The 21311-nt window shown below is 33.8% G+C and overlaps 1 protein-coding gene across 4 annotated transcripts in view; it reads right to left on the bottom strand.

Annotated features, from left to right (window-relative positions):
- SANBR (SANT and BTB domain regulator of CSR) overlaps window positions 1-21311 on the bottom strand; it is a 62848-nt gene that overhangs the window by 39497 nt on the left and 2040 nt on the right. The window contains exons 1-9 of one of the 4 annotated variants that reach the window (XM_087863427.1): window positions 20755-20855; window positions 20473-20631; window positions 13723-13909; window positions 12832-12925; window positions 10654-10892; window positions 7221-7279; window positions 4605-4765; window positions 1500-1586; window positions 1278-1388 (exon numbers count right to left, since the gene is read on the bottom strand). In XM_087863427.1, coding sequence (XP_087719553.1) covers window positions 1278-1388; window positions 1500-1586; window positions 4605-4765; window positions 7221-7279; window positions 10654-10892; window positions 12832-12925; window positions 13723-13909; window positions 20473-20622 — 1088 coding nt within the window. In that variant the 5' untranslated portion in view covers window positions 20623-20631; window positions 20755-20855. Of the gene's footprint in view, window positions 1-1277; window positions 1389-1499; window positions 1587-4604; window positions 4766-7220; window positions 7280-10653; window positions 10893-12831; window positions 12926-13722; window positions 13910-15853; window positions 15932-20472; window positions 20632-20754; window positions 20856-21311 lie in introns of those variants that run through there. The other 3 variants (XM_045788046.2, XM_045788045.2, XM_045788047.2) reach the window with 3 other exon arrangements.

Genomic DNA, 21311 nt, shown 5'->3' with positions numbered 1-21311 from the left:
TGAAGAGAAAAAATGAAACATTTTAAATGTGACTGTGAGGGGTGCCTGGCTGGCTCAGTCAGAGGAGCATGTGACTCTTGATCTCCGGGTAATGAGTCTGAGCTCCATGTTGGGTTAGAGATTACAAAAACAGAAACAAAAACAAAAAAACTTAAAAAAAAATTTTAAAAATAAGCATGACTGTGCTATTAATAATAGGGTCAAATGTGTTTCTCTATATTTGTTTTAGTTTTAAAATATGAAATTCAACATTTATACTGTTTTTTCCTTTAACAAAAGTACTGTACATTTTTAACATAGAAAAAAAGAACAAAGTTAAAAGCATCCATAATACTATCACTTAAAGTGATAGTATCACAGTTTACATTTTAGTGAATGTTTCTAGTTTTATGACTTTTTTCACTTAACTCACCACTAACAACTTGCTACCTAAGTATATATACTTCTACAACATTATTCTCAAAGGCTGCACATTAAGAATTTATTAGATATGTTTTATACAGATATACTACTACATGGATATATTTTAGTTCATTTAATCATTTGGATGCTTCCCTTTTTTTCCCTATCTAAACGATAGAGCAGTAAGTGTTCTTGTTGAGTGCTTTCACAAATCTAACACTACCTCTTTGGATAAATTCCTAGCAGGACGATATTTTTAGAGAATATATACATTTTAGAATTTTTGCTTTCCTGAGAAATTTATATATTTATAGAATTTATTTATATATTTTTAGAGTACATACATTCCAGACTTTTTGCTTTTCTGAGATATTACACCAATTTATAATATTCTCCCCCAAACTGAGAAAGACAACTGGTTTTGAACTTAAAGGGGAATAAAATAGGACTATACAATTAATGGAATACTGACAAAGTATGATGAATAAATAGATTATGGAATATCTAACGCTAAAGACAATTTCCTCATTCACCAAAATTTACCTGAAAGTAAATTTGGTTCTTTTTCAAATTCAATACAATGTTTGTATAAATAAAATCCGTTAGTGAAAAGAAATCATTTTAATGGCACTGACCAGAATATCCTCCAAGACTAATACACAATGATTTTTACTATTTCAAAGTTTAAAAACATCATGAAATTTACTCAATAAACAAAATACAGCTTTTACAAAACTTTGTTTTGAAAGCATCTTTCTAAGTCAAAGCTGGATCATACTCAGAAAAAAATGTTATCCTATACCTTATAAAACTAGTTGTTTTTAGAAAAACACTAGTAATCCACATTTAAAAGCTGTGTTTTATTTTTACTGCACCTTATGTGAATGTAGACAATATTTCCATGTTGATCCACATTGATTTTTCCAGGAATGCAAGGAATTCTTCTTTCTGTTTCTTTTGTTAAAAGTTTCTTACACAAACAACATCTATAACACATAGAAGACACAAAAACACCCAAGAAGAAAATTTAAAATGTAGTAAAATTTAAAAATTTAGCTGCACTGTATAGAATACCGAAGAAAAACAAATCACTGTACCTGTATAACGTTGCTGCATTATTCCGAGAATCTGGGTTCAAGTTCTCAGGATCAAAAAGTCTCTCAATCTTCTTACAAAAAAGTTTACTATTAACAACAAATGACCAACAAATTAATTTTCTATTATTTACATTACTAAAGTTACTTGATTGTGATGAAAATAAACACTGGCCTATCTGCATATGTAAAAAATAAAATTAATAAATCCTTGGAGAGACTCTCTTTGGGAATTTATGATACATTTATAGTGTTCTAAGTAAATAAACCTACTAATGATAAATGCCTAATCAAGAATATATTTTCATAAGAATATTTGTTCAGAATATTCAATACTGATGAACTTGAAAACTTAACAATCCTGGGTCTACCAATAACTTGGCATATGATCTTTGGCAACTACTTAACCTTTCTGAACCTTGTTTTCTCATCTATATAAGGGGATTAATAATTCCAAACTCACAAGATTTTATGAGAGCTAAATGAATAGTGTTTGTAAAGAGTGCCAGATACAGCATTAAGTAAATTCAACATATGTAATAAAAACTATTATTATGCACAATGTGACTAAACTTTAAGTCTTATGTTATTAATTCCAACTGTGTATCCTGAGGCCAGATCTGGAGTTAGGATATTAATCCCATTTTCAAGTATTTAGCTTTCAGAATTTAGATTACTACATATCAAAAAAAATATTATAAAGCAACTGTAATTAAGACAGTGTGCTACTTATACAAGTATAGACAAAGAAATCAACAAAACTGGACAGCTGCATGCAAAAGAATGAAACTGGATCACTTTCTTACACCATACACACACAAAAAAACTCACAATAGATTAAAAACCTAAATGTGAGACCTGATACCATAAAACTAATAGAAGAAAGCATAGGCAGTATAATTTCTTTGACATTGACCTTTGCAACTTTCTTATAGATATGTCTCCTTAGGCAAGGGAAACAAAAGCAAAAATAATCTATTGGGACTACATTGAAATATAAAGCTTTTGCACAGCAAGGAAACCATTAACAAAACACAAAGGCAACCTATTGAATGAGAGACGATATTACCAAATGATTTATCTAACATGGGTTAATATCCAAATATATAAAGAACTTACACAATTCAATACCAAGAAAACCCAATCCAATTAAAAAATGAGCAGAGGACCTGAATAGACACTTTTCCAAAAAAGACATACAGATGGCCAACAGATATATGAAAAGATGCTCAACATCACTGATCAGGGAAATGCAAATTGAAACCAAAATGAGGTATCACCTTACAAATGTCAGAATGGTTAGAATAAAAGAAGACAAGAAATAACAAGTGACAGCAAGGATGTGGAGAAAAAAGAACCTTTGTGCGCTGCTGGTGGGAATGTAAATTTGTGCAGCCACTATGGAAAACAGATGGAAGTTCCTCAAAAGATTGAAAATAGAACCACCATATGATCCAGTAATTCCACTACTGGATATTTACTAAAAAAAAAAAAAAGAAAAGAAAAAAAGAAAGAAAGAAAAACACTAATTTGAAAACATACATGCACCCCTATGTTTATTATAACATTATTTACAATAGCCAAGATATGGAAGCAACCCAGGTGTGCATCGATAGATGAATGGATAAAAAAGATATGGTATATGTATATACATAATGGAATATTACTTAGCCATAAAAAGGATGAGATCCTGCCATTTGTGACAACATGGATGGCCCCAGAGGACACTATGCTAAATGAAAGAGAGAAAAGTACCATATGATTTCACTTATATGTGGAAGCTAAAAAAATGAATAAACAAACAAACAAACAAACAAACAGCAGAATCAGACCTATAAATACAGAGAACAAACTGATAGCTGCCAGAGGGGAGGGAGGTAGGGGAATAGATAAAATGGGTGAAGGGGAGTATGAAATACAGGCTTCCAGCTATGGAATGACTAAGTCATGGGATTAAAGGCACAGCACAGGGAATACAGTCAAAGGTATTGTAAGGGCATTGTAGGGTGTCAGATGGGAGCTACATTTGTGGTGAGCATAGCTTAATGCACAGAGTTGTCAAATCTCTATGTTGTACACCTGAAACTAATGTAACATTGTGTGTCAACCATATTCCAATTTAAAAAAAGAGGAAGAAATTAGCAGAACAAAATGGAGAGTTCTGAAACCCATCTCCCATATAATCACCTGATGTATAGTAAAGGTGCCACCACAATTCGGTGGAGAAAGAATGGTCTTGCAAGGAAATCTCACCCAGCTCCACGGTTTCAAGTCTATCTACTCTTATATTTCTATTTTAAGCTCTGACCTCTGACATAAGTTTCAGACTTATATATCTACCTATCTCTGCTATCCTACCTGGATGTCCCAAAAGTATATTAAATATATCTAATAATCTTAACAAGACCCAAACCCATCTCCTGATTCCCATCACCCCAATCTTTCCTCTATTAATGGCACTATACTCCACTTAATTGCTCTTTAAACCTCAACCTAGTAATTATCCTAGGATACTCTTTCTCTCCACGTTATTCCATCTGAAATCTGTCAGACCACTCTAATAACACACTCTGAATTCATCTATTTCTTTCCAGCTCCACTGCTCCTACTCTAGTCCAAACCCTTTTATCTCTCACCGGACTACTGCACTAGCCTCCTCTTGGTCTCATTGCTTCTTACATCCTTACAGTCTATTGTCCACAGAGCAACCAGGATGATCTCTTAAAAACAAGTCAGATCATGCCACTCCTCCATTCCCATTCGCCTTTAGAATAAAGTATAACCTCTTTGCCAAAACTTAATCAGCACCTAAATGATATGACCACTGCTGACCTCATCTTATACTATTCTTCCTCTTTATAATAAGGCCTATCTTAATAATTTTTAACAAATTCACTAACACAATATGCTCATATATACATTATACAAAATAATTTAAGTACTAATTTTTATCTAGAGCCATTGGCTCTGGATGAATTTTACTTCATTTGAAATAAAATAGAAATATTTCTAAATATATTCTAAAAAAAGAATATTTCACTAAAATGAAATTGAAATATATTTCTTCTAACAGGAACACTTGGTTAAAAATTAAATTTAAAAAATTACCTTCTAAATTTATCTTTCTTGTCCTTTAAATCATCAACTTCATTGTGTGTGAAGAGATCAGCTATACGTGTAAGAAGATTTGCATTAATACAGTTCATGTTGCATGGGGTAGCTACTATGGCATTCATATTTTTGTGGCAATACTGAATACATTGTTCAACCTAAAAAAACACGTAACAGAAAATGAATGTTGAAAAGAGTAGTATGAAGGATGATGTCATGTCAATACCTTTCAAAGATAAAATTCATTAAAAGCTTGATCCATGGATTGCTAGGTACTAACTGGATTTTGCCTATCTGGGTTAATTTATACTGTTCCAAAGTGAGCCAGCAGGCCATATCTGTACACATTCAGAATTAGGAAAATAACTTTCAATTTTCTTAGCATACTTTAAACAATAATGCAATGAGCATCTTCAATAATTGTGGCAGGTATAAATCTTAGTCCACAAACTCAAGTATATAAGATATGTGACTTCCTATAACTAGACCTAGTGGCCATATTAAGCCTCTACTTCTTTGAGTGGCTAAAATATAATTTTAGTCACTTCAGGGTTTTCTCAGTTATGTTGTGCTTGCTTTCTGACTTTCTTTTTCTTTCTCCAACCTGAGGTATATTTATTTGTTTTGTGTGTGTGTTTTTTTTAAGATTTTACTTATTTATTCAACAGACAGACAGGCATCGAGAGAGGGAACACAAGCAGGGGGAGTGGGAGAGGGAGAAGCAGGCTTCCTGCTGAGCAGGGAGCCTGATGTGGGGCTCCATCCCAGAACGCTGGGATCATGACCTAAGCCGAAGGCAGATGCTTAACGACTGAGCCACCCAGGCACCCCTATTTAGTTTTTGAGGTGGATTTGGGTTTTGGGGAAAAGTAGCGCTGGCTAATCATGTATTTTCCAAATATTTTGTTTATGGCATAAAAATTATGCTTTAGGGCTTAGACTTCAAAACTCAAAGATTAAGGACTCTTTTCATCTCTGCTTTTTTCTGTAACCCTAACCTGAAGCAATTAATACCAACAACTAAATGGGGAGCAACTAAGGAGTAGGAAGAATACAAATAACTAGTAAACCCCCAAATAATCAAATAAACAAATTTCACATCTGTTAATATAGCAAAGGACTACTCTGCCTTAACACAAACATATATAAATGTGAGTGATTAAGAAATTTATTAAATAAAAAAATATATTTAATGTCAGAGCCTGATATGTACATGTATATACTGTGCTTTTATGCTTTATCAACTACTCTTAAACAACAGACATTAGCATCTGGTTTACACATACACAGCTATATTAACAGCTGGGTATTTGTTTTTAATTCACTGAGTTATAAATGAAAGACAAATAAGTAAAATATGCTTAAAGAAATTACTTAGTGAAACAAATATATTCCAATTAATTTTCATTTAATTTGGTTTTAGAGCAAAATTCCTCTTGGATTAAAGCTAATTCTGCTTAGCTTCATCTAATACAACAGCAAACTATTCCTTGAAGATAAATTGTTTGCTTTATAGGCATAATATACTAATGATATATAGTAGTCTAACCCCTTCCCCACAGAACAAAAGCAGTTCATTCTAATGGAGTTGTAAACAGAAATCTGAGTTAGGGGTCCCTAGAATAAGAAAGACAAAGCTTTCCTGACACAAGAGAAGTCATTTCAGGCCCCAAGCTATTTTCTGTCATCAGTGCCCTACTTGCCCAAGCACACTTCTTGCAGAACGTCCTAGGAGGTGTCAGAGTTACAAAAATACCCAGACCTCTTAAGGGAACCAAGGGAATGCAAAAACTAATGGTCTCCATCGGGCCTGGAAATAGCCTGACAGTATCAGAGATAACAAATTGGTGGTGAAAACTCCCGGTGCTGTTTCCAGAGTAAGCAAGGTAGTGCATTCCTTAACAGATATAACAAGCCCAAGACACCACCCGGTTTATGCCCATAGCCCCTTCCCCTCTTCCAGTTACCTCTGCTTCATTATAATCTTAAAGTCTCTGCCCTGGGAAGAGTGCAACCTTCTTTAACACAGCATAGGATGCCTGTACCTTACGCCCCCTCCCCCTTTACTTGCAATGACGGAGCTCCCCTTTATGAATATTCAGGCTAAACCCTAAATAAAAGGAACTGTTCACCCCTGCTTGGGGAGTGATGGCTTTGATTTTGGAAATTATTCCCCGTGATCTCCTTATTTGCTGCAAATAGTCTCCTTTGTGTGACAACCCCACCTGATGTAGTCTCCATTTGGAACTCACCAAGGAGCAAACTCCTATTAGTTCAGTTACAGAATCACACTCTTGAATTAACAACTATTTTAGTAAGATGTCTTAAAATTTTCTAGACACTTAAAGGAAAAATCAAGTTGTATATTAAATTAAGCACAGGTGAATAAGAAATCTTGGACTTTTTTTTTCCCCCCAGATGGAGAGGGGAGAGAGGGGCGGAGGCAGACGGAGAGAATTTTAACCAGGCTCCATGCCCAGAGCGGAGTCCAATCCCAGGACTTAATCTCACAACTCTGAGATCATGACCTGAGCCAAAATCAAGAGTCAACACTTAACCAACTGGGCCACCCAGGCACCCCGAAAAGAGCTTGGATCTTTTATTAATACTTACCAATGAATCCATTTTCAAAAACTCTGAAGAAATAAGAATTGAAATGACATTTCCTGGCTCTAAAAAAAAAGAAAAAAAATTAAATTCTCCTTTTGTTTGGTACCTCAACCTCCTCAGAACAGGCTCCTTCTCACCTTAACAGAGGATGTTACATTATAAGAGCATCTGCAAATGCTCTTCTATGCAGATGTATATATGTAACCTCACTACATTGTATGGCTTAGATACATGAAAGAAAGAAAATGCAGTGTTAAAATATAGGGTATAGAAAAAGCACAGTGTAAATCTGCCCTGGAATTAGGTTCATATCAAGTAAAAAGACTCCAACTAAAGATAGGACACATGCAAACTTTTCTCCCTAACTAAATCAGAGAAAAAGATAATTAAAATTGAGACTATAATTCATTATATAAAAAAAATCATCGTGAGAAAATCTTCTAATGATTCATGAAAGCACTTGTTGTTAGTGAAGTTATTTCAAAAGCAGTACAATGCTTGTTATGAACAAATATTTAATTAAAAGATTTTGAAAGATAATGTAAAATTTACTATTGTAGAAGTGCTAAAGTTACTTCCTAAAGGCAGGCTGAGGTGAGCCTTGAGAGGCATAACCACGGAAAGGGAATGCCAGCTGACACTGTTATTTTGGTAAACCTAAATCATCTCCTGTGAGGTATACTTAAGGAAAAAAAAAATAAACCTATGACTTTTAGCATTATAGTACTAAGACAATCCTTCTAAATAAAGTACTATGCAGACAGCAATTAAAATAAGTAATCCTAATCTTTGTTTAAATATTACTTCTAGGTTAAAGTCTCTCAAATAGCAATGGTGAAGGGAGGAGGGAGCTAGCGAAAAATCCCTCGGGGAGGTGTTAATATAATTCCAGCTAAGCCCCATTGTCTGCATTATCAGAGATTTAATTCAGCATTTTGGTAGTTTTCTTGGTTAGAATAAAGACTGTTTTTATTTATTTATTTTTTAAAAATTTATTTATTTATTTATTTGGAGATTGCGCACATGCACACACAAGCAGGGGGGAGGGGCAGAGGGCGAGGGAGAGAGAGAATCTCAAGCGAACTCCTCCCTCAGTGCGGAGCCCAATATGGGACTCAATCTCAGCCTTGAGATCATGACCTGAGCTGAAATCAGGAGTCAGATGCTTAACCAACTGAGCCACCCAGGTGCCCCTAAAGATTGCTTTTATTAAAGTTTGTTTGTAGCCACTGATTACAGAGTGACTGGTTTTGCTACACATCTTTTACCTTTACTATATGCATAAATATGCTGGATCAAACAGTATTTTTTTTCTCCCTGAATAATATGATTTTTTATTTCACATGTACATATCATATCTGGGTGATCTGGAATCTCTGGACTCTGATTGGCTGAAAATTTTTATTTGGCAATCTTGTAATTTTTATTTAAGAACCACTAGAACCTTTTTTCCATTACTCTGGTCACTAAAATGTAATAAATTATAAATTTCTTAAGAAAACTTTTATATTGTGACTATAGATTATTTACTAACAAGTTATTTACTAACAAAACTTTTATATTGTGACTATAGATTATTTACTAACAAGTTATTTACTAACAAGATTAAAAAAATATTTTGGTATTGCTATAACTAGCAAACTCTAGTGCACAAAAAGACTTTATTAAACCTACAGGTGTGACTTCCTATACAAGTCTACACCCAACTAAAGATTACTTAGTAATTATGCTTCCTTTCATATCTACAACACTGGTTCTCAAACTTTTGACCTTAAGACCCCTTTTTTGTTTAGATGGGTTATATCTATCAGTACTGACAATATCATAAATTAAAACAGGGAAAAATTTAAAATATTTCTTAATTCCTTTTAAAAGAATAATAAACTCATTACATAGTAACATATTTTATGAAAAATAAATATATTTTCCAAAATACAAATTAGCAAGAAGAGTAACACTGACATTTTTTGCAAATTTCTTCAATGTCTGACTTAACAGAAGGCAGCTGGGTTCTATCTGTTTCTACATTCAATTTGTGGGTAGTCTTCTCTGATGTTACATCAAAACTCAACAACTGGTAGTTTCTTTTAAAGGTTAGTTGCAATGGAATCTGAAGTCATATCAATGAACTTTTCCTGTTCTGTTATCTCAAAGTCAAATGACTTATCTTGCACTCTGAGTGGCTCTTTAACCCATGCACGATTTTAACAACATGCATTGGTCATTTGGAAAATACTAGTTCACTGGGTTATGTGGACCTTCCAAATGCTGAAACATTTCATTGTACAATATATATTTTAAAAATCACATTTGTTAGCATTACCACCAGTCTCATCAGGAAAGTCTTTATTTTTTTTTTAAGATTTTATTTATTTATTTGACAGCGGGAATGCAAGCAGGGGGAGTGGGAGAGGAAGAAGCAGGCTCCCAGTGGAGGAGCCTGATGTGGGGTTCGATTCCAGAACGCCGGGATCACGCCCTGAGCCGAAGGCAGACGCCCAACGACTGAGCCACCCAGGCGCCCCAGGAAAGTCTTTAAATATGGAGAAGCTGTCAAGCACATGGAAGCAGATACAAGTTTTCCACACTCCAATTCTCACTTGAAACCCTGAATTTTATTATTGATGATGGATACTGTCAGTTGTTTCTCTTCGGCTGATCAACTCCCTTAATTCGTTTTCAAGAAAATATCAGCCAAATGCTTAAGTCTGAAAAACCATAATTTGCCTATCATTCTTTCAAGTAGAAATGTTTTTCTCTTTTTAAAAAGCAGCTAGTTTAGCTTGCAACTCAATCAACTGCACAACTACTTTTCCTCCAGACAACCATCACACTTTGGTGTGAAGTAGGAGTGCACTTCCGTGTCATCACATAGAACATGAAAAAGATGCATACTCAAGGGTCAAGAGTTAATAAAATTAATAATTTTCAGTGTTTCATCAAGGATATTCTTAAAGTGAGAGTGAATTTTTCATTTTATTTTTTTCCTTTTTAACTATGAGCACGTGGTGTTGAGGAATATAGTGACTACTAGTACAGTTTGGTGCCCCTGCCCTGATGTTTGCTAAAGCTCCCACAGTTTTATCCTCCATCACTTCTGTACCAGCTGAACAAAAGTCAACACAGAGAAAAAGGCAATAACATTTTAGTATTATAATGCAAATCGTCTTGACCTTGTGAATCCTCTAAAAGATCTCTAGGATTCCAGAGGTCCATGTACCATACAGTGAGAACTGCTGATCTAGAGACTTGTCTACTTGCACATTCACTATAAGCTACTAAAAAAGGAGGAGGTATCAGTTTCCTAAAAGGTGGTTACTAATCTGATCACAAATATTAATGTTCAAATAATTTTCCACATTGCATGTTTGGCCTGAAGCAACTACCAAGTGACACATAAATTTCACTACAAAATAAGCAATAGATTGTCTTTTACCTAAAGTGGGCATCTCACAATCTTTATTCTCCTTAGTGTTCCTTTTAACATATTTTATCAACCAGTTGAAAATGTGAACGTCACAATGAACTGAAATGTCCACCTCTTCCCAGCGCTGGGCATCCATAGATAAATATTCAGCAAAGTACTTCATTTCTGATATCAAAAGATCTCGTGGGCAAATAAAATCTTCTTTCAAGTTTTTTGCTTCATCACATACATGGATCACCATGTTTGGCCTTCATAAAAAATGTTACACAAAAATCAAATGATTAGAGTTTTAGAAGAGGAGCTAAGAATACTGACATTTATTGGAAGTACGAGAACAAGACGTTTTTGGAAGTTTTGACCATAAATCAATTTTACAGGGTCTGACATTCAGAATTTTTCATTAAGTGTCTTGCTAATCTGATCTATATCTTAGATTTTGACTAATTTTAGTTAAGTTATTGACTGTAAGATTATTAAGCCTAATAAGAGCTTAGAAAAACAAAAATATTTTTACTACAGGACTCTAATTTACATGGTTTAAAGTTTATTTTTCAAGTTATAAGTTAATAACAAAAATTTTAAAATAATACCAATTCACAAAGAAAAATTAAATAATACAGTCTAATTCTTATGAAGAATATAAAATGGCACTTTTACGTGGTCATGGGTATGATAAGTAAAGATTAAATACTAAAATTTTCTATTAATAAATATGAAAAACAGTTAAAATCATTCATTAAAGAGTCAAAAAACTAGCATGGCTTCCTAGTTACTTTTAACAGCAAGTAAGTTTGTTTCTAGGCATTCATCAAATGTAAATTAGAAAATGTAGCTAAAAGGGTTCTTAAGACTACAGTGTGCTTATTAACATTTTTAAAAATAAGTTTGGATAATGCATCAGAATGACAACTTCAAAAATTATATACTCCTTGAATTTACTTTCCCTTGAAAATTATATCACCTCAAAAGGAAATATCGCTGTGATCCACAACTACCTTCCCATCATTACAAAAGAGAATAAATAGAGATACACTGACCTACAATATGAATTTAATGTATTCAGTGGAACTCCATAACTTTCTAATACAAAAAAATTACATCTGAAACAAAACTGGGCTATCAGAAAAAGGATTATTAACCAACACTCTTCTCAAAGTCAAAGGAATTTAAATAGCTTCACAAATTGTTCTTCCAAAGAAATTATGGTCAAAATATAAACAGGTAATGGCTGGTATAATGAAGCATAATGTTTCTGTGGCTTTTCGGTCAACAATATGAAATATTAAATAATTCCAGTAAAAAATTATCTGATAAATTTTTGTGCTACACAAAACTATCAGTTAAAAATCTATGTGAATAAATTAAAAATCACTTCAAAAGGGTGAATTTTTCTTATTGTGGTAAAATACACACAACATAAAAATCTGTCATATTAGCCTTTTAAGTGTACATTTCAATGGCATTAAGTACATTCACATTGTTGTGTAATCATCACCACCATCTATCTCCAGAACTTTTTCAAAAGGGTAAATTTTATGGCATATGAATTATATAAGAATAAAACTGTCACACACACAAAAAAACCTATCAGAACTGAAAACACAGAAAGGAACTTTCAGATATGAAAATATTCGATAACTTCATTTGAGTGATGGTTACATGGTGTACCCATTTGTTAAAACTCATCAAGGTGAATACTTTAAATATGTCTAATTTACTGTATGTAATATATATAAAACAATCAAAACTTGCAATATGCTGAAAGGTGTATTCTAATTTTTAAAGTTTCTATAATGAGAATTATATTCCAATGGCTCTAAGATATACAACTAGTTTAATAAAACTGGAGAACTAATGGCAGAGATTTTTCTTTGGGTTTTAAAATTTGCTTTTCAAAGTTTTATATTAGTAGAGGATATTCTTAATATTTATAAACATGAAAATGAATTTTTAAAATGGAAAACTGTAGTCCAACTTAATTATAACATGAATAAGCTATATGTTTAGCCATCAAGCAATTGTTATAGTTCAACACATGAACTATCCTGATTCCAACAATTTGAACAATTGTGTGATGTGAAATTCCTAAATTATGGTAAGTGATGTATACAATCACCAATCATATATTTTATGACTTAAAGTTGATACTCATATTAAATCTTATCTAGCAAAGAACCAGCCTCCTACCCTTCAGATTCTTCAGTCTTTTCTCCACCATTACGAGTAGTACAATTTTCACTTTCTGAAGAACAATTCCTTGTGGAAGCTATACTATGTCTTCCTTAAATACAGAAACAAACACATACAAAAACAAAGGGGGTGGTTAGCGTTTCTAGCTGAGAACGGGTTTTTACTTACTGAATGGTTACACTGTAAATGCATGGTTTCCAAGGCTAGTTAAAGATGGTACTCTGTTAGGTGGCATTTCCCTTAATAATTCTAAAGGTATATGGAAGAAACAGTAGAAAAAAAGGGATCACACATTGCTAACATTACATTGAAGATTTAAAAAAATGATGTGGTGTGAATGGACAGGGGTCGAATGTTCAAAAGCCAACAATATAGTTCTCTCTTCCTGAAGCAAATTTTTGTATCAGTATTCTGACTGCTGCTGCTGAGATTTAAATCATTCACTACACTCAGGATTTCTAAAATTGGTTACTATTTCCAACCGCATAAAACATCTTTTCTATCCTGCCACTGTGTCATTTGAAGCTAATGTTGACTACAATAAAAGGTACATAACATGAGGAACAAGAAACATTTTCTCAGTAAAAAAAAACTAAGTAGAAAGTGTAGGTCAAATCTCTTTAAATTTATGACATAATCAGGCTAACAGACTGGAGTAATAAATTTTGATATAATAAAAAGCTTTTTTTGGTGATATGTACATTAACATTAAAACATTTTTCAAATATAGCAAAAACACATTTCTAAAAATCAGGAAGATACAAATCCTAATAGATCTCCTAGCAATGTTGATAATAGCCTTTAAATAAATAAAGAAAAGTTGATTGAAATGCATATTTTGCAAAATTATCATAAGGACAAGTACTGCATTTTGTTTTCAAACCTTACCCATTTTGGAAATTGCATCTTGACCAACTGGAGTCTCCTGAAATTCTCCCTGCATGTCAAGAAGGGAGGATTTGATATATGTGGCTAAGGTTTCCACAGGACTCTCTCCAGCAGCCATCAGGGGACTATACTGGTTGTCAACAGGTGAACTTCCACTGCTCTTTAGTTCATCAAACCTTTTTGCACACTGTAATGACATAAAAGGAAGGAAATGCAGGTCTTTCTTAATTAAAAAAGAAGAAGATTATTTTCTTGCTTTCTATTTGATATTTTTCTATAATCATTTTTTACAAGTGAATTCTAATCTGCTGGGTAATACCTAAAAAATTAGCACACATTTCAATATACAAAAGCTTCTGACCTTTTTTCTCTTTTTTAAAATTCAGGGTAGAACTTTCTTTTTCCGAGAGAGAGAGAGCGTATGTGCATGTGTGTACGCGGCAGGTAGGGGTAGTGGTGGGGGAAGATGAGGAGCAGAAGGAGAGGGAGAGAGAGAATCTTAAGCAGGCCTGTGGAGCTAGATCTCATGACCCTGAGATCATGATCTAAGCCAAAACCAAGAGTTAGATGCTTAACAACTGTGCCACCCAGGAGCCCATAGAACTTTTTAAAATACGCTTTAACTCAATGGCATAATATGTTTATGCTGTTATAGGAAAATGAGAAATGCCTTTATCAACCATATTTCCCTGTGGTCTATATTTATTATCAGTTGACAAAGATAAAAAATATAAATGGTTTCACTGAATCCATTTTTTCTTCAAAATGAATTTATTTTTTGTAACACAGAGAATGTAAAGTGGGTGGTAGTTAGGCTTTTAAAACACAGGTTCCTTTGATGTCTTTTAAGTAAAATGCATAGCTATATTGGAAAATGAATGTAGATTTATCTAACAAGGTTTAATGGCAATTTTTAATATTTAAAAAACAAGAAAATTATGAATTTTGAAATGAATACATGATTGCTTAAACAAAGAAGCAAGTGAACTACAAATAATTTAAATTATACTGTTAAACGTTCTTTGTGTTTGGGAAGCCTGGGTGGCTCAGTTGGTTAAGCATCTGCCTTCAGCTCAGGTCATGATCCCAGAGTCCTGGGATTGAGTTCCGCATCAGATTCCTTGCTCAGCAGGAAGCCTGCTTTTCCCTCTGCCTGCTCAGTATCTTGTCATGTGCTTACTGGCCACTGGCCACAAGAAAAAGAAGGCTTGTGCGCTCTCTCTCTCTGACAAATAAAATCTTTTAAAAAAAAATGTTCTTTGTGTTCAAGCAAAAATTACATGATATCTATATGTAAAAGAATGAGGCTGGACCCTCTACCTAAGGCACATACAAAAATTAGCTCAAAATAGATCGAAGGCTGGGGGCGCCTGGGTGGCACAGCGGTTAATCGTCTGCCTTCGGCTCAGGGCGTGATCCCGGCGTTACGGGATCGAGTCCCACGTCAGGCTCTTCCGCTATGAGCCTGCTTCTTCCTCTCCCACTCCCCCTGCTTGTGTTCCCTCTCTCACTGGCTGTCTCTCTCTGTCGAATAAATAAATAAAATCTTAAAAAAAAAAAAAAAAAGATCGAAGGCTAACTATAAGAGCTAACACTATAAAATTCTTAGGAGAAAATGACCTTGGATTAGGTGATGGTTTCTTAGCTATGACACTAAAAGCACAAGCAACAAAGAAAAATTAGATAAACCAGATCTCCTCAAAATTTACAACTTTGTGCTTCAAAGGACACCATCAAGAAAATGAAAAGACCACACACACAATAGGAGAAAATATCTGCAAGTCATATATCTGACAAGGGATTTGCATCTAGAATATATTAAGAACTCTTACTACTCAATAATAAAAAGACAAGGGGCACATGGCTGGCTCAGTTGGTGGAGCATGCGACTCTTGATCTCAGGGTTATGAGTTCAAGCCCTACGGTTGGGTATAGAGATTATTTAAAAATAAAATGTTAAAAAATTTTGGGGAAAAAAAAGCCAACCCAATTTAAAAATGGGCTAAGGATCTAAATAGACATTCCTCCAGAGAAGATCTATAAATGGCCAATAAGCACATGACAAGATACTGAACATCATTAGCCATCAGGAAAACGCATATCAAAATCATAATGAATTAGTACTTCATACCCATTAGGGAGGCTAGTGCTGCCCGGGGACCCCCTTGGCTCCAGGCATCCCGGCCTCCTCACCTCCAACCCCCGTTTCCTAGATGTCAAAAAGACAGATAATAAAAGTGTTGACAAGGATGTGAAGAAATTGGAAACTTCCAATATTGCTGGTGAGAATGTAAAATGGTGCAGTCACTTTGGAAAAATTAGATACATTATTTCAGCTAAATTAAACACATGAAAACTCTTAATCTGTCCTTTCTCTACTTTTAAAATACCAACATATCATCATCAAAATGGAAAAAAATGATCATCCAGGAGATTGAGAGAACATTCAAGAAACTTAAACACAGACAAGACTTTTGTCTACCAGATATTAAAGCAATATTGAAAATAATTGAATACAGAACTGTCAATAGGATTAAAGAAATCAACAGATCAGAACAGTAAATGTAGAAAGAGATTGGAATTTCAAACTAGTAATAAAGGATGAAATTATTCTCCAAACTATGGAAAGAACCCAAATGTCCATCAACTGATGAATGGATAAAGAAGATGTGGTGTGTGTTGTGTATATATATATATTCCATTGTGTGTGTGTGTGTGTATATATATATATATATATATATATGGATAAAGAAGATGTGGTGTGTATATATATATATATATATATATATATATATATATATTCCATTGTATATGGAATATATGGAATATTACTCAGCCATAAAAAGAATGAAATCTTGCCATCTGCAACAATGTGGATGGAGCTAGACAGTACTGTGCTAAGCAAAATATATCAGTCAAAGATAAATAGCACATGATTTCACGCGTATGTGGAATTTAAGAAAAAAACCAGATGGGGGCGACTGGGTGGCTCAGTCAGTTAAGCACTCAACTCTTGATTTTGGTTTAAGTCATGATCTCACAGTTGTGGGATAGTTGTGGGATGGGTAGAGCCACCTCGGGCCCCCTGCTCAGTGGGGTGGGTGTCTGGTTTTCTCCCTCTTCCTCTCCGTCTGTTCCTCCCCCCTCCCTGCTCCCTGCAAGCACTCTCTCTCTAAAATAAATAATAAATCTTAAAAAAAAAAAAACACAGATGAACATATGGGAGGGATCAAAAAAGAAAAGAGAGGGAAACAAACCATAAAAGACTCTTAAAGAAACAGAACAAAATGAGGGTTGATGGAGGGAGGGGATGGGGGGATGGGTTAAACGGGTGATGGGTATTAAGAAGGGCACTTGTTATGATGAGCACTGGGTGTTGTATGTAAGTGATGAATCACTGAATTCTACTCCTGAAACCAATATTGCACTGTATGTTAACTAACTAAAATTTGAATAAAAAATTTGGAAAGAAAAAAAAGAATAAAATATTCAATAAATGTTGAGACAATTAACTAATCATTAGGAAAAAAGTTAAAACTAAAACTCCAGGTGGAGTCAAGATTTAAATGTAGAAAATAAAAGTAGTCAGGAAAATGTAGGTGACTACGTATTATACATAGCCTTCAGGTTAAGAAGAATTTTCTAAACATGATAAAAAAGGCAGATTTCAAAGTAAAAGATTCATAGATTTTACATTAAACATTTTAAACTTTTAAACATTTGTATATAAGAGACTATCATTAATAACTTAATAGGCTGAAAAAAACTGATAAAAGCTAGATCAAGGGTTAATATAATATATAGAAAACCATTATTTAAAACTAGTAACAAAACATTGGGGTACCTGTGTGGCTCATTCAGTTAACTGTCTGTGTTTGGCTCAGGTCATGATCCTGAGGTCCTGGGATCGAGCCCTGCATTGGGCTCCCTGCTCAGCAGGGAGTCTGCCTCTCCCTTTACCCCTCACCCCTGCTCATGCTCTCTCTCTCTCTCTCTCTTGCTCTGCTCTCTCTCTCAAATAAATCAATAAAATCTTTTTAAAAAACTAGTAACAAAACAAATTCACAAATAGAAAAAGGACGTGGCACAATAAAATATAAAATGTTCAACCTCTTTAGGATTTAAAGTAAATTAAAACGGCAATGAGGTAACACGTATTAAAATCTATATAAATGAGAATTTTGAAAAGACACACAGACACACAAATAATATGTGATATTAAAGTACAAGGATCAAGACTCAGCTATGTTGGCTGGAATATAACACTGATGGCCCTCCTAGTCAGCAATACATAACAAAAGTCTTAAAAATGCATTATCCCCTAAGGAAAGAAGGATAAGATATTTTAACAGTGGTATCTGTAGTAGCCAAAAGTTGGAAATAATAGCCTACATACCCAACAAAAGGGATTGGTTTAATAAATTATGATATAGCTCATAGCTTAAATGCTGCAGAAGTCTATTAACTGACACATAAAGATGTCTATAATAAGCTAAGTGAAAAAGTAAGCAGCAAAACAGTACATTTGTTGTATGTTAATCTTAACAATTCTTGTATGTATAGAAAAGTATCTGGAAGGCTATATACAAGGTGTTAACAACTTACTTTAGATAGGGTCAGACTTATCATTCTGACTTTTCACTTACTTCCTGTGTGTGTGTGTGTGTGTGTGTGTGTGTGTGTGTGTGATCTCAAGCCTGTATTGCAGGGGCTCCACACTCAGCAGGCAGTCTGCTTGAGATTCTTTCCCTCTGTCCGTTCTTGTGTGCACATGCATGTGCTCTCTCTCTCTCTCAAATGAATAAATAAACCTTTAAAGAATTATTTAAAAATGAACACTACTTAAAAATAATCTCACGTTTAGTTGTATTTTAGTTAAAAAAAATAATTCAACAATTGGGTGAATTTAGATACACAGTGAATATTAGCTGATATGGCAGAGTTACTATTAATTTCTTGAGTTCAACCATGATACTGTGGTTATGAAATAATGTCCTGATTTTAAGGAGATGTATGCTGTAGTCTATTGGGTGAAGTGCCACGTGTCTGACACTTATTTTTAAATATCAGAAAAAAATTTCATAAAGAGATGAAGCAAATAGGGCATCTATATAAGGATACAGGGCTGTAGTACTATTCTTTCAACTTTTCTATATGTTCGAAGATATTCATAATAAAAAGTTAGAACAGTAGTTCACGGGTTGCCCCATTTTAAAACCTAACAAGCTTCAAAACTTAACCAAAAGGTTTGAAAAACTATAAATTAGGTAGTGAAAAAAAAGTTCCCTCATCATTTCACAAAGACCTATAACATAACTGAGAGCAAGTAGTTTCCTGTGGGTATTGGTTTTCTCAGCTGCAGAAGAAGATGGTGGGGGCACCTGGGTGGCTCAGTCAGTTAAGCGTCTGCCTGGCTCAGGTCATGATCCCGGGGTCTGGGAGGAGCCCTGCTCTGCAGGGGGTCTGTTTCTCCCTCTCCCTCTGCTCTTCTTCCTGCTTGTGTTGCTTTCTCTGGCTCTTGCTCTCTCTCAAATAAATAAAATCTTAAAAAAAAAAAAAAAAGAAGAAGATGGTGGAACTTGGTTCATTCACTGATTCCACAAGTATTTATTGTGTGTATATGATGGACCAGAGCAATGGTGAATATGCTTTAAATCTACTGGGGAAAATCACTAATGTCATTTCTACTTCTAGAGAACTCTAAGATGATTCACCCACTTTAGAGTTCCTATTAACAGCAAAAACTCTGAGGTAAGTGTTTCTCAAACTAGGTTTCATGGATGAATTACCAGAAATCAAAGAATGTAGGAATTTTTAAATTTCGAGTTTTGATTCTGCGCATAAAATTAATAAAATCACCTAAATCATCAGGATGACAGTGTATTTCAATGCCTATTTGCTTTTCTGTTTACAATTAAGTTGTACCAAGAAATATTTTAATTGTCTAAGGCTAATTTTAAAAAGAAAAAGATAGGGAAGTAACTCGGTGGAGGAGAAGAGGCATTGGTGTCAAGGGAAAGCAAGTAACCTCATGGTGCAATGTAAGGTTTCATAGTAGGTTAAATAGAGAAAAGTGGAAAAAGAATGAAGTCTCTGAAAGGCACATGGCAATACAGGCTGAATGCAAAAAATTTTGTGCCACAACAGACCATACAATATTTGCTTAATCGGCAATTTAATTTTAATCAGCAAAACACTATTACTTACCACATTAGGTAACCATTTTTAGTTTGAATTTTGTTGTTTTTAGTTTTCATTTGTGTCCATGATACGTAAATTTGGTTAGGGGTATATAGGTGTGTTTACAACTAGTATTGTTAGTGTACATTTAATTTACTTTATATAATAAAAATAATTTAAGTCAACACTGGGAGTTTTCAAGTTTTTTCCTTTAAAAAGGTCTGTCCATTATTCGAGTTTGAGAAGCATAGCATTAGGGATTTAATAGCATAATTTGATTTACAAAAATTTTATCTACCCATAATTTTACAGTATCAGTTCTGTTACTTAAAAGCAGATATTATTAGTGAATTTTCAGTTGTTATATAAACAATTGAATTTAAACCTACCAGGTGGGTTAATATATAATGTATGTAGTTTGTATCTAGTCAAATCATATCACATGCACATTCAGTATTCATGCATATGAATATGTAAAACTCAAAAATTTTTTTCCTTTCTTAGTAGCTGTTTCTTTAAATTGATCATTTTCTGATTTTTCCAGGAGCAATCCGGGGGATGGTTATTTACCTCTTTGGGTGTTAATCCAGGCACAAGCCTTGCCACAGTTTCCCAGTTGATGGTCTGATGGATTCCAATTAATGGGTAAAGGATCATGTCCAACACCATTTGGTTGTTATTGTTCAAGAAATTGTTGTTCTCTGAATATCCACGACTCATCTTTTAGAACTAGAAATAAAGACAAATAGACATATTTACATCTGAAATCCAAGTGTTTTTAGAACATTATAAATCAGTTATAATTTATTCCTAAGAATTATATGCTACCTATAAAGGAAAAATAAAACTGACCTAAAATAAGCAGAATATACAGCTCAAATCTCTTCAAATATTATAGCATTTGAATATTATGTATTGGCGGATGGACAGATACATGGACAGATGGATAAATTATCTGTTAAAAAAGTAAAATAAAATATTAATGGTAGAATATAAGTGGTACGTATACAGAGGTTCACTATAACATTTTTTTTAACTTTGCTATATGTTTAAAATTTTTCATAATAAAACACTGGGGGGAGAAGTTGAATAAACTATATCTTTTTTTTAAAAAATCCCTAAGTGTGCCTGATTTATACCTTGATTAGCAATTCATGGATGGTAGAGTTTAACAACAACAACAACAAAAAGCCTGGTTAAAAAGAATTTAATTTCGTTCTAGTCCTAAGCAATATTTGCTTTATTCTTCTGCGAGTGAATGTCCATGCTACAAACAATGAAGGCTGAGTATATTTTTTACTAATGTAACCAAATGAAACTTAAAAACAAGTTAATCTGACATTATAGGATAAGCATAATCATTGTCATTGTGCCATGTGATTATTAGTCATAAATGGTGGGACATTCTA

Source organism: Ursus americanus, chromosome 7 (assembly GCF_024610735.1).
Source record: "Ursus americanus isolate L20-20 chromosome 7, mUrsAme1.1.p, whole genome shotgun sequence".
NCBI classification, from domain to species: Eukaryota; Metazoa; Chordata; class Mammalia; order Carnivora; family Ursidae; genus Ursus; species Ursus americanus.
Note: the sequence above shows the minus strand (reverse complement) of the source record. Positions and strands in the feature narration are given on the sequence as shown.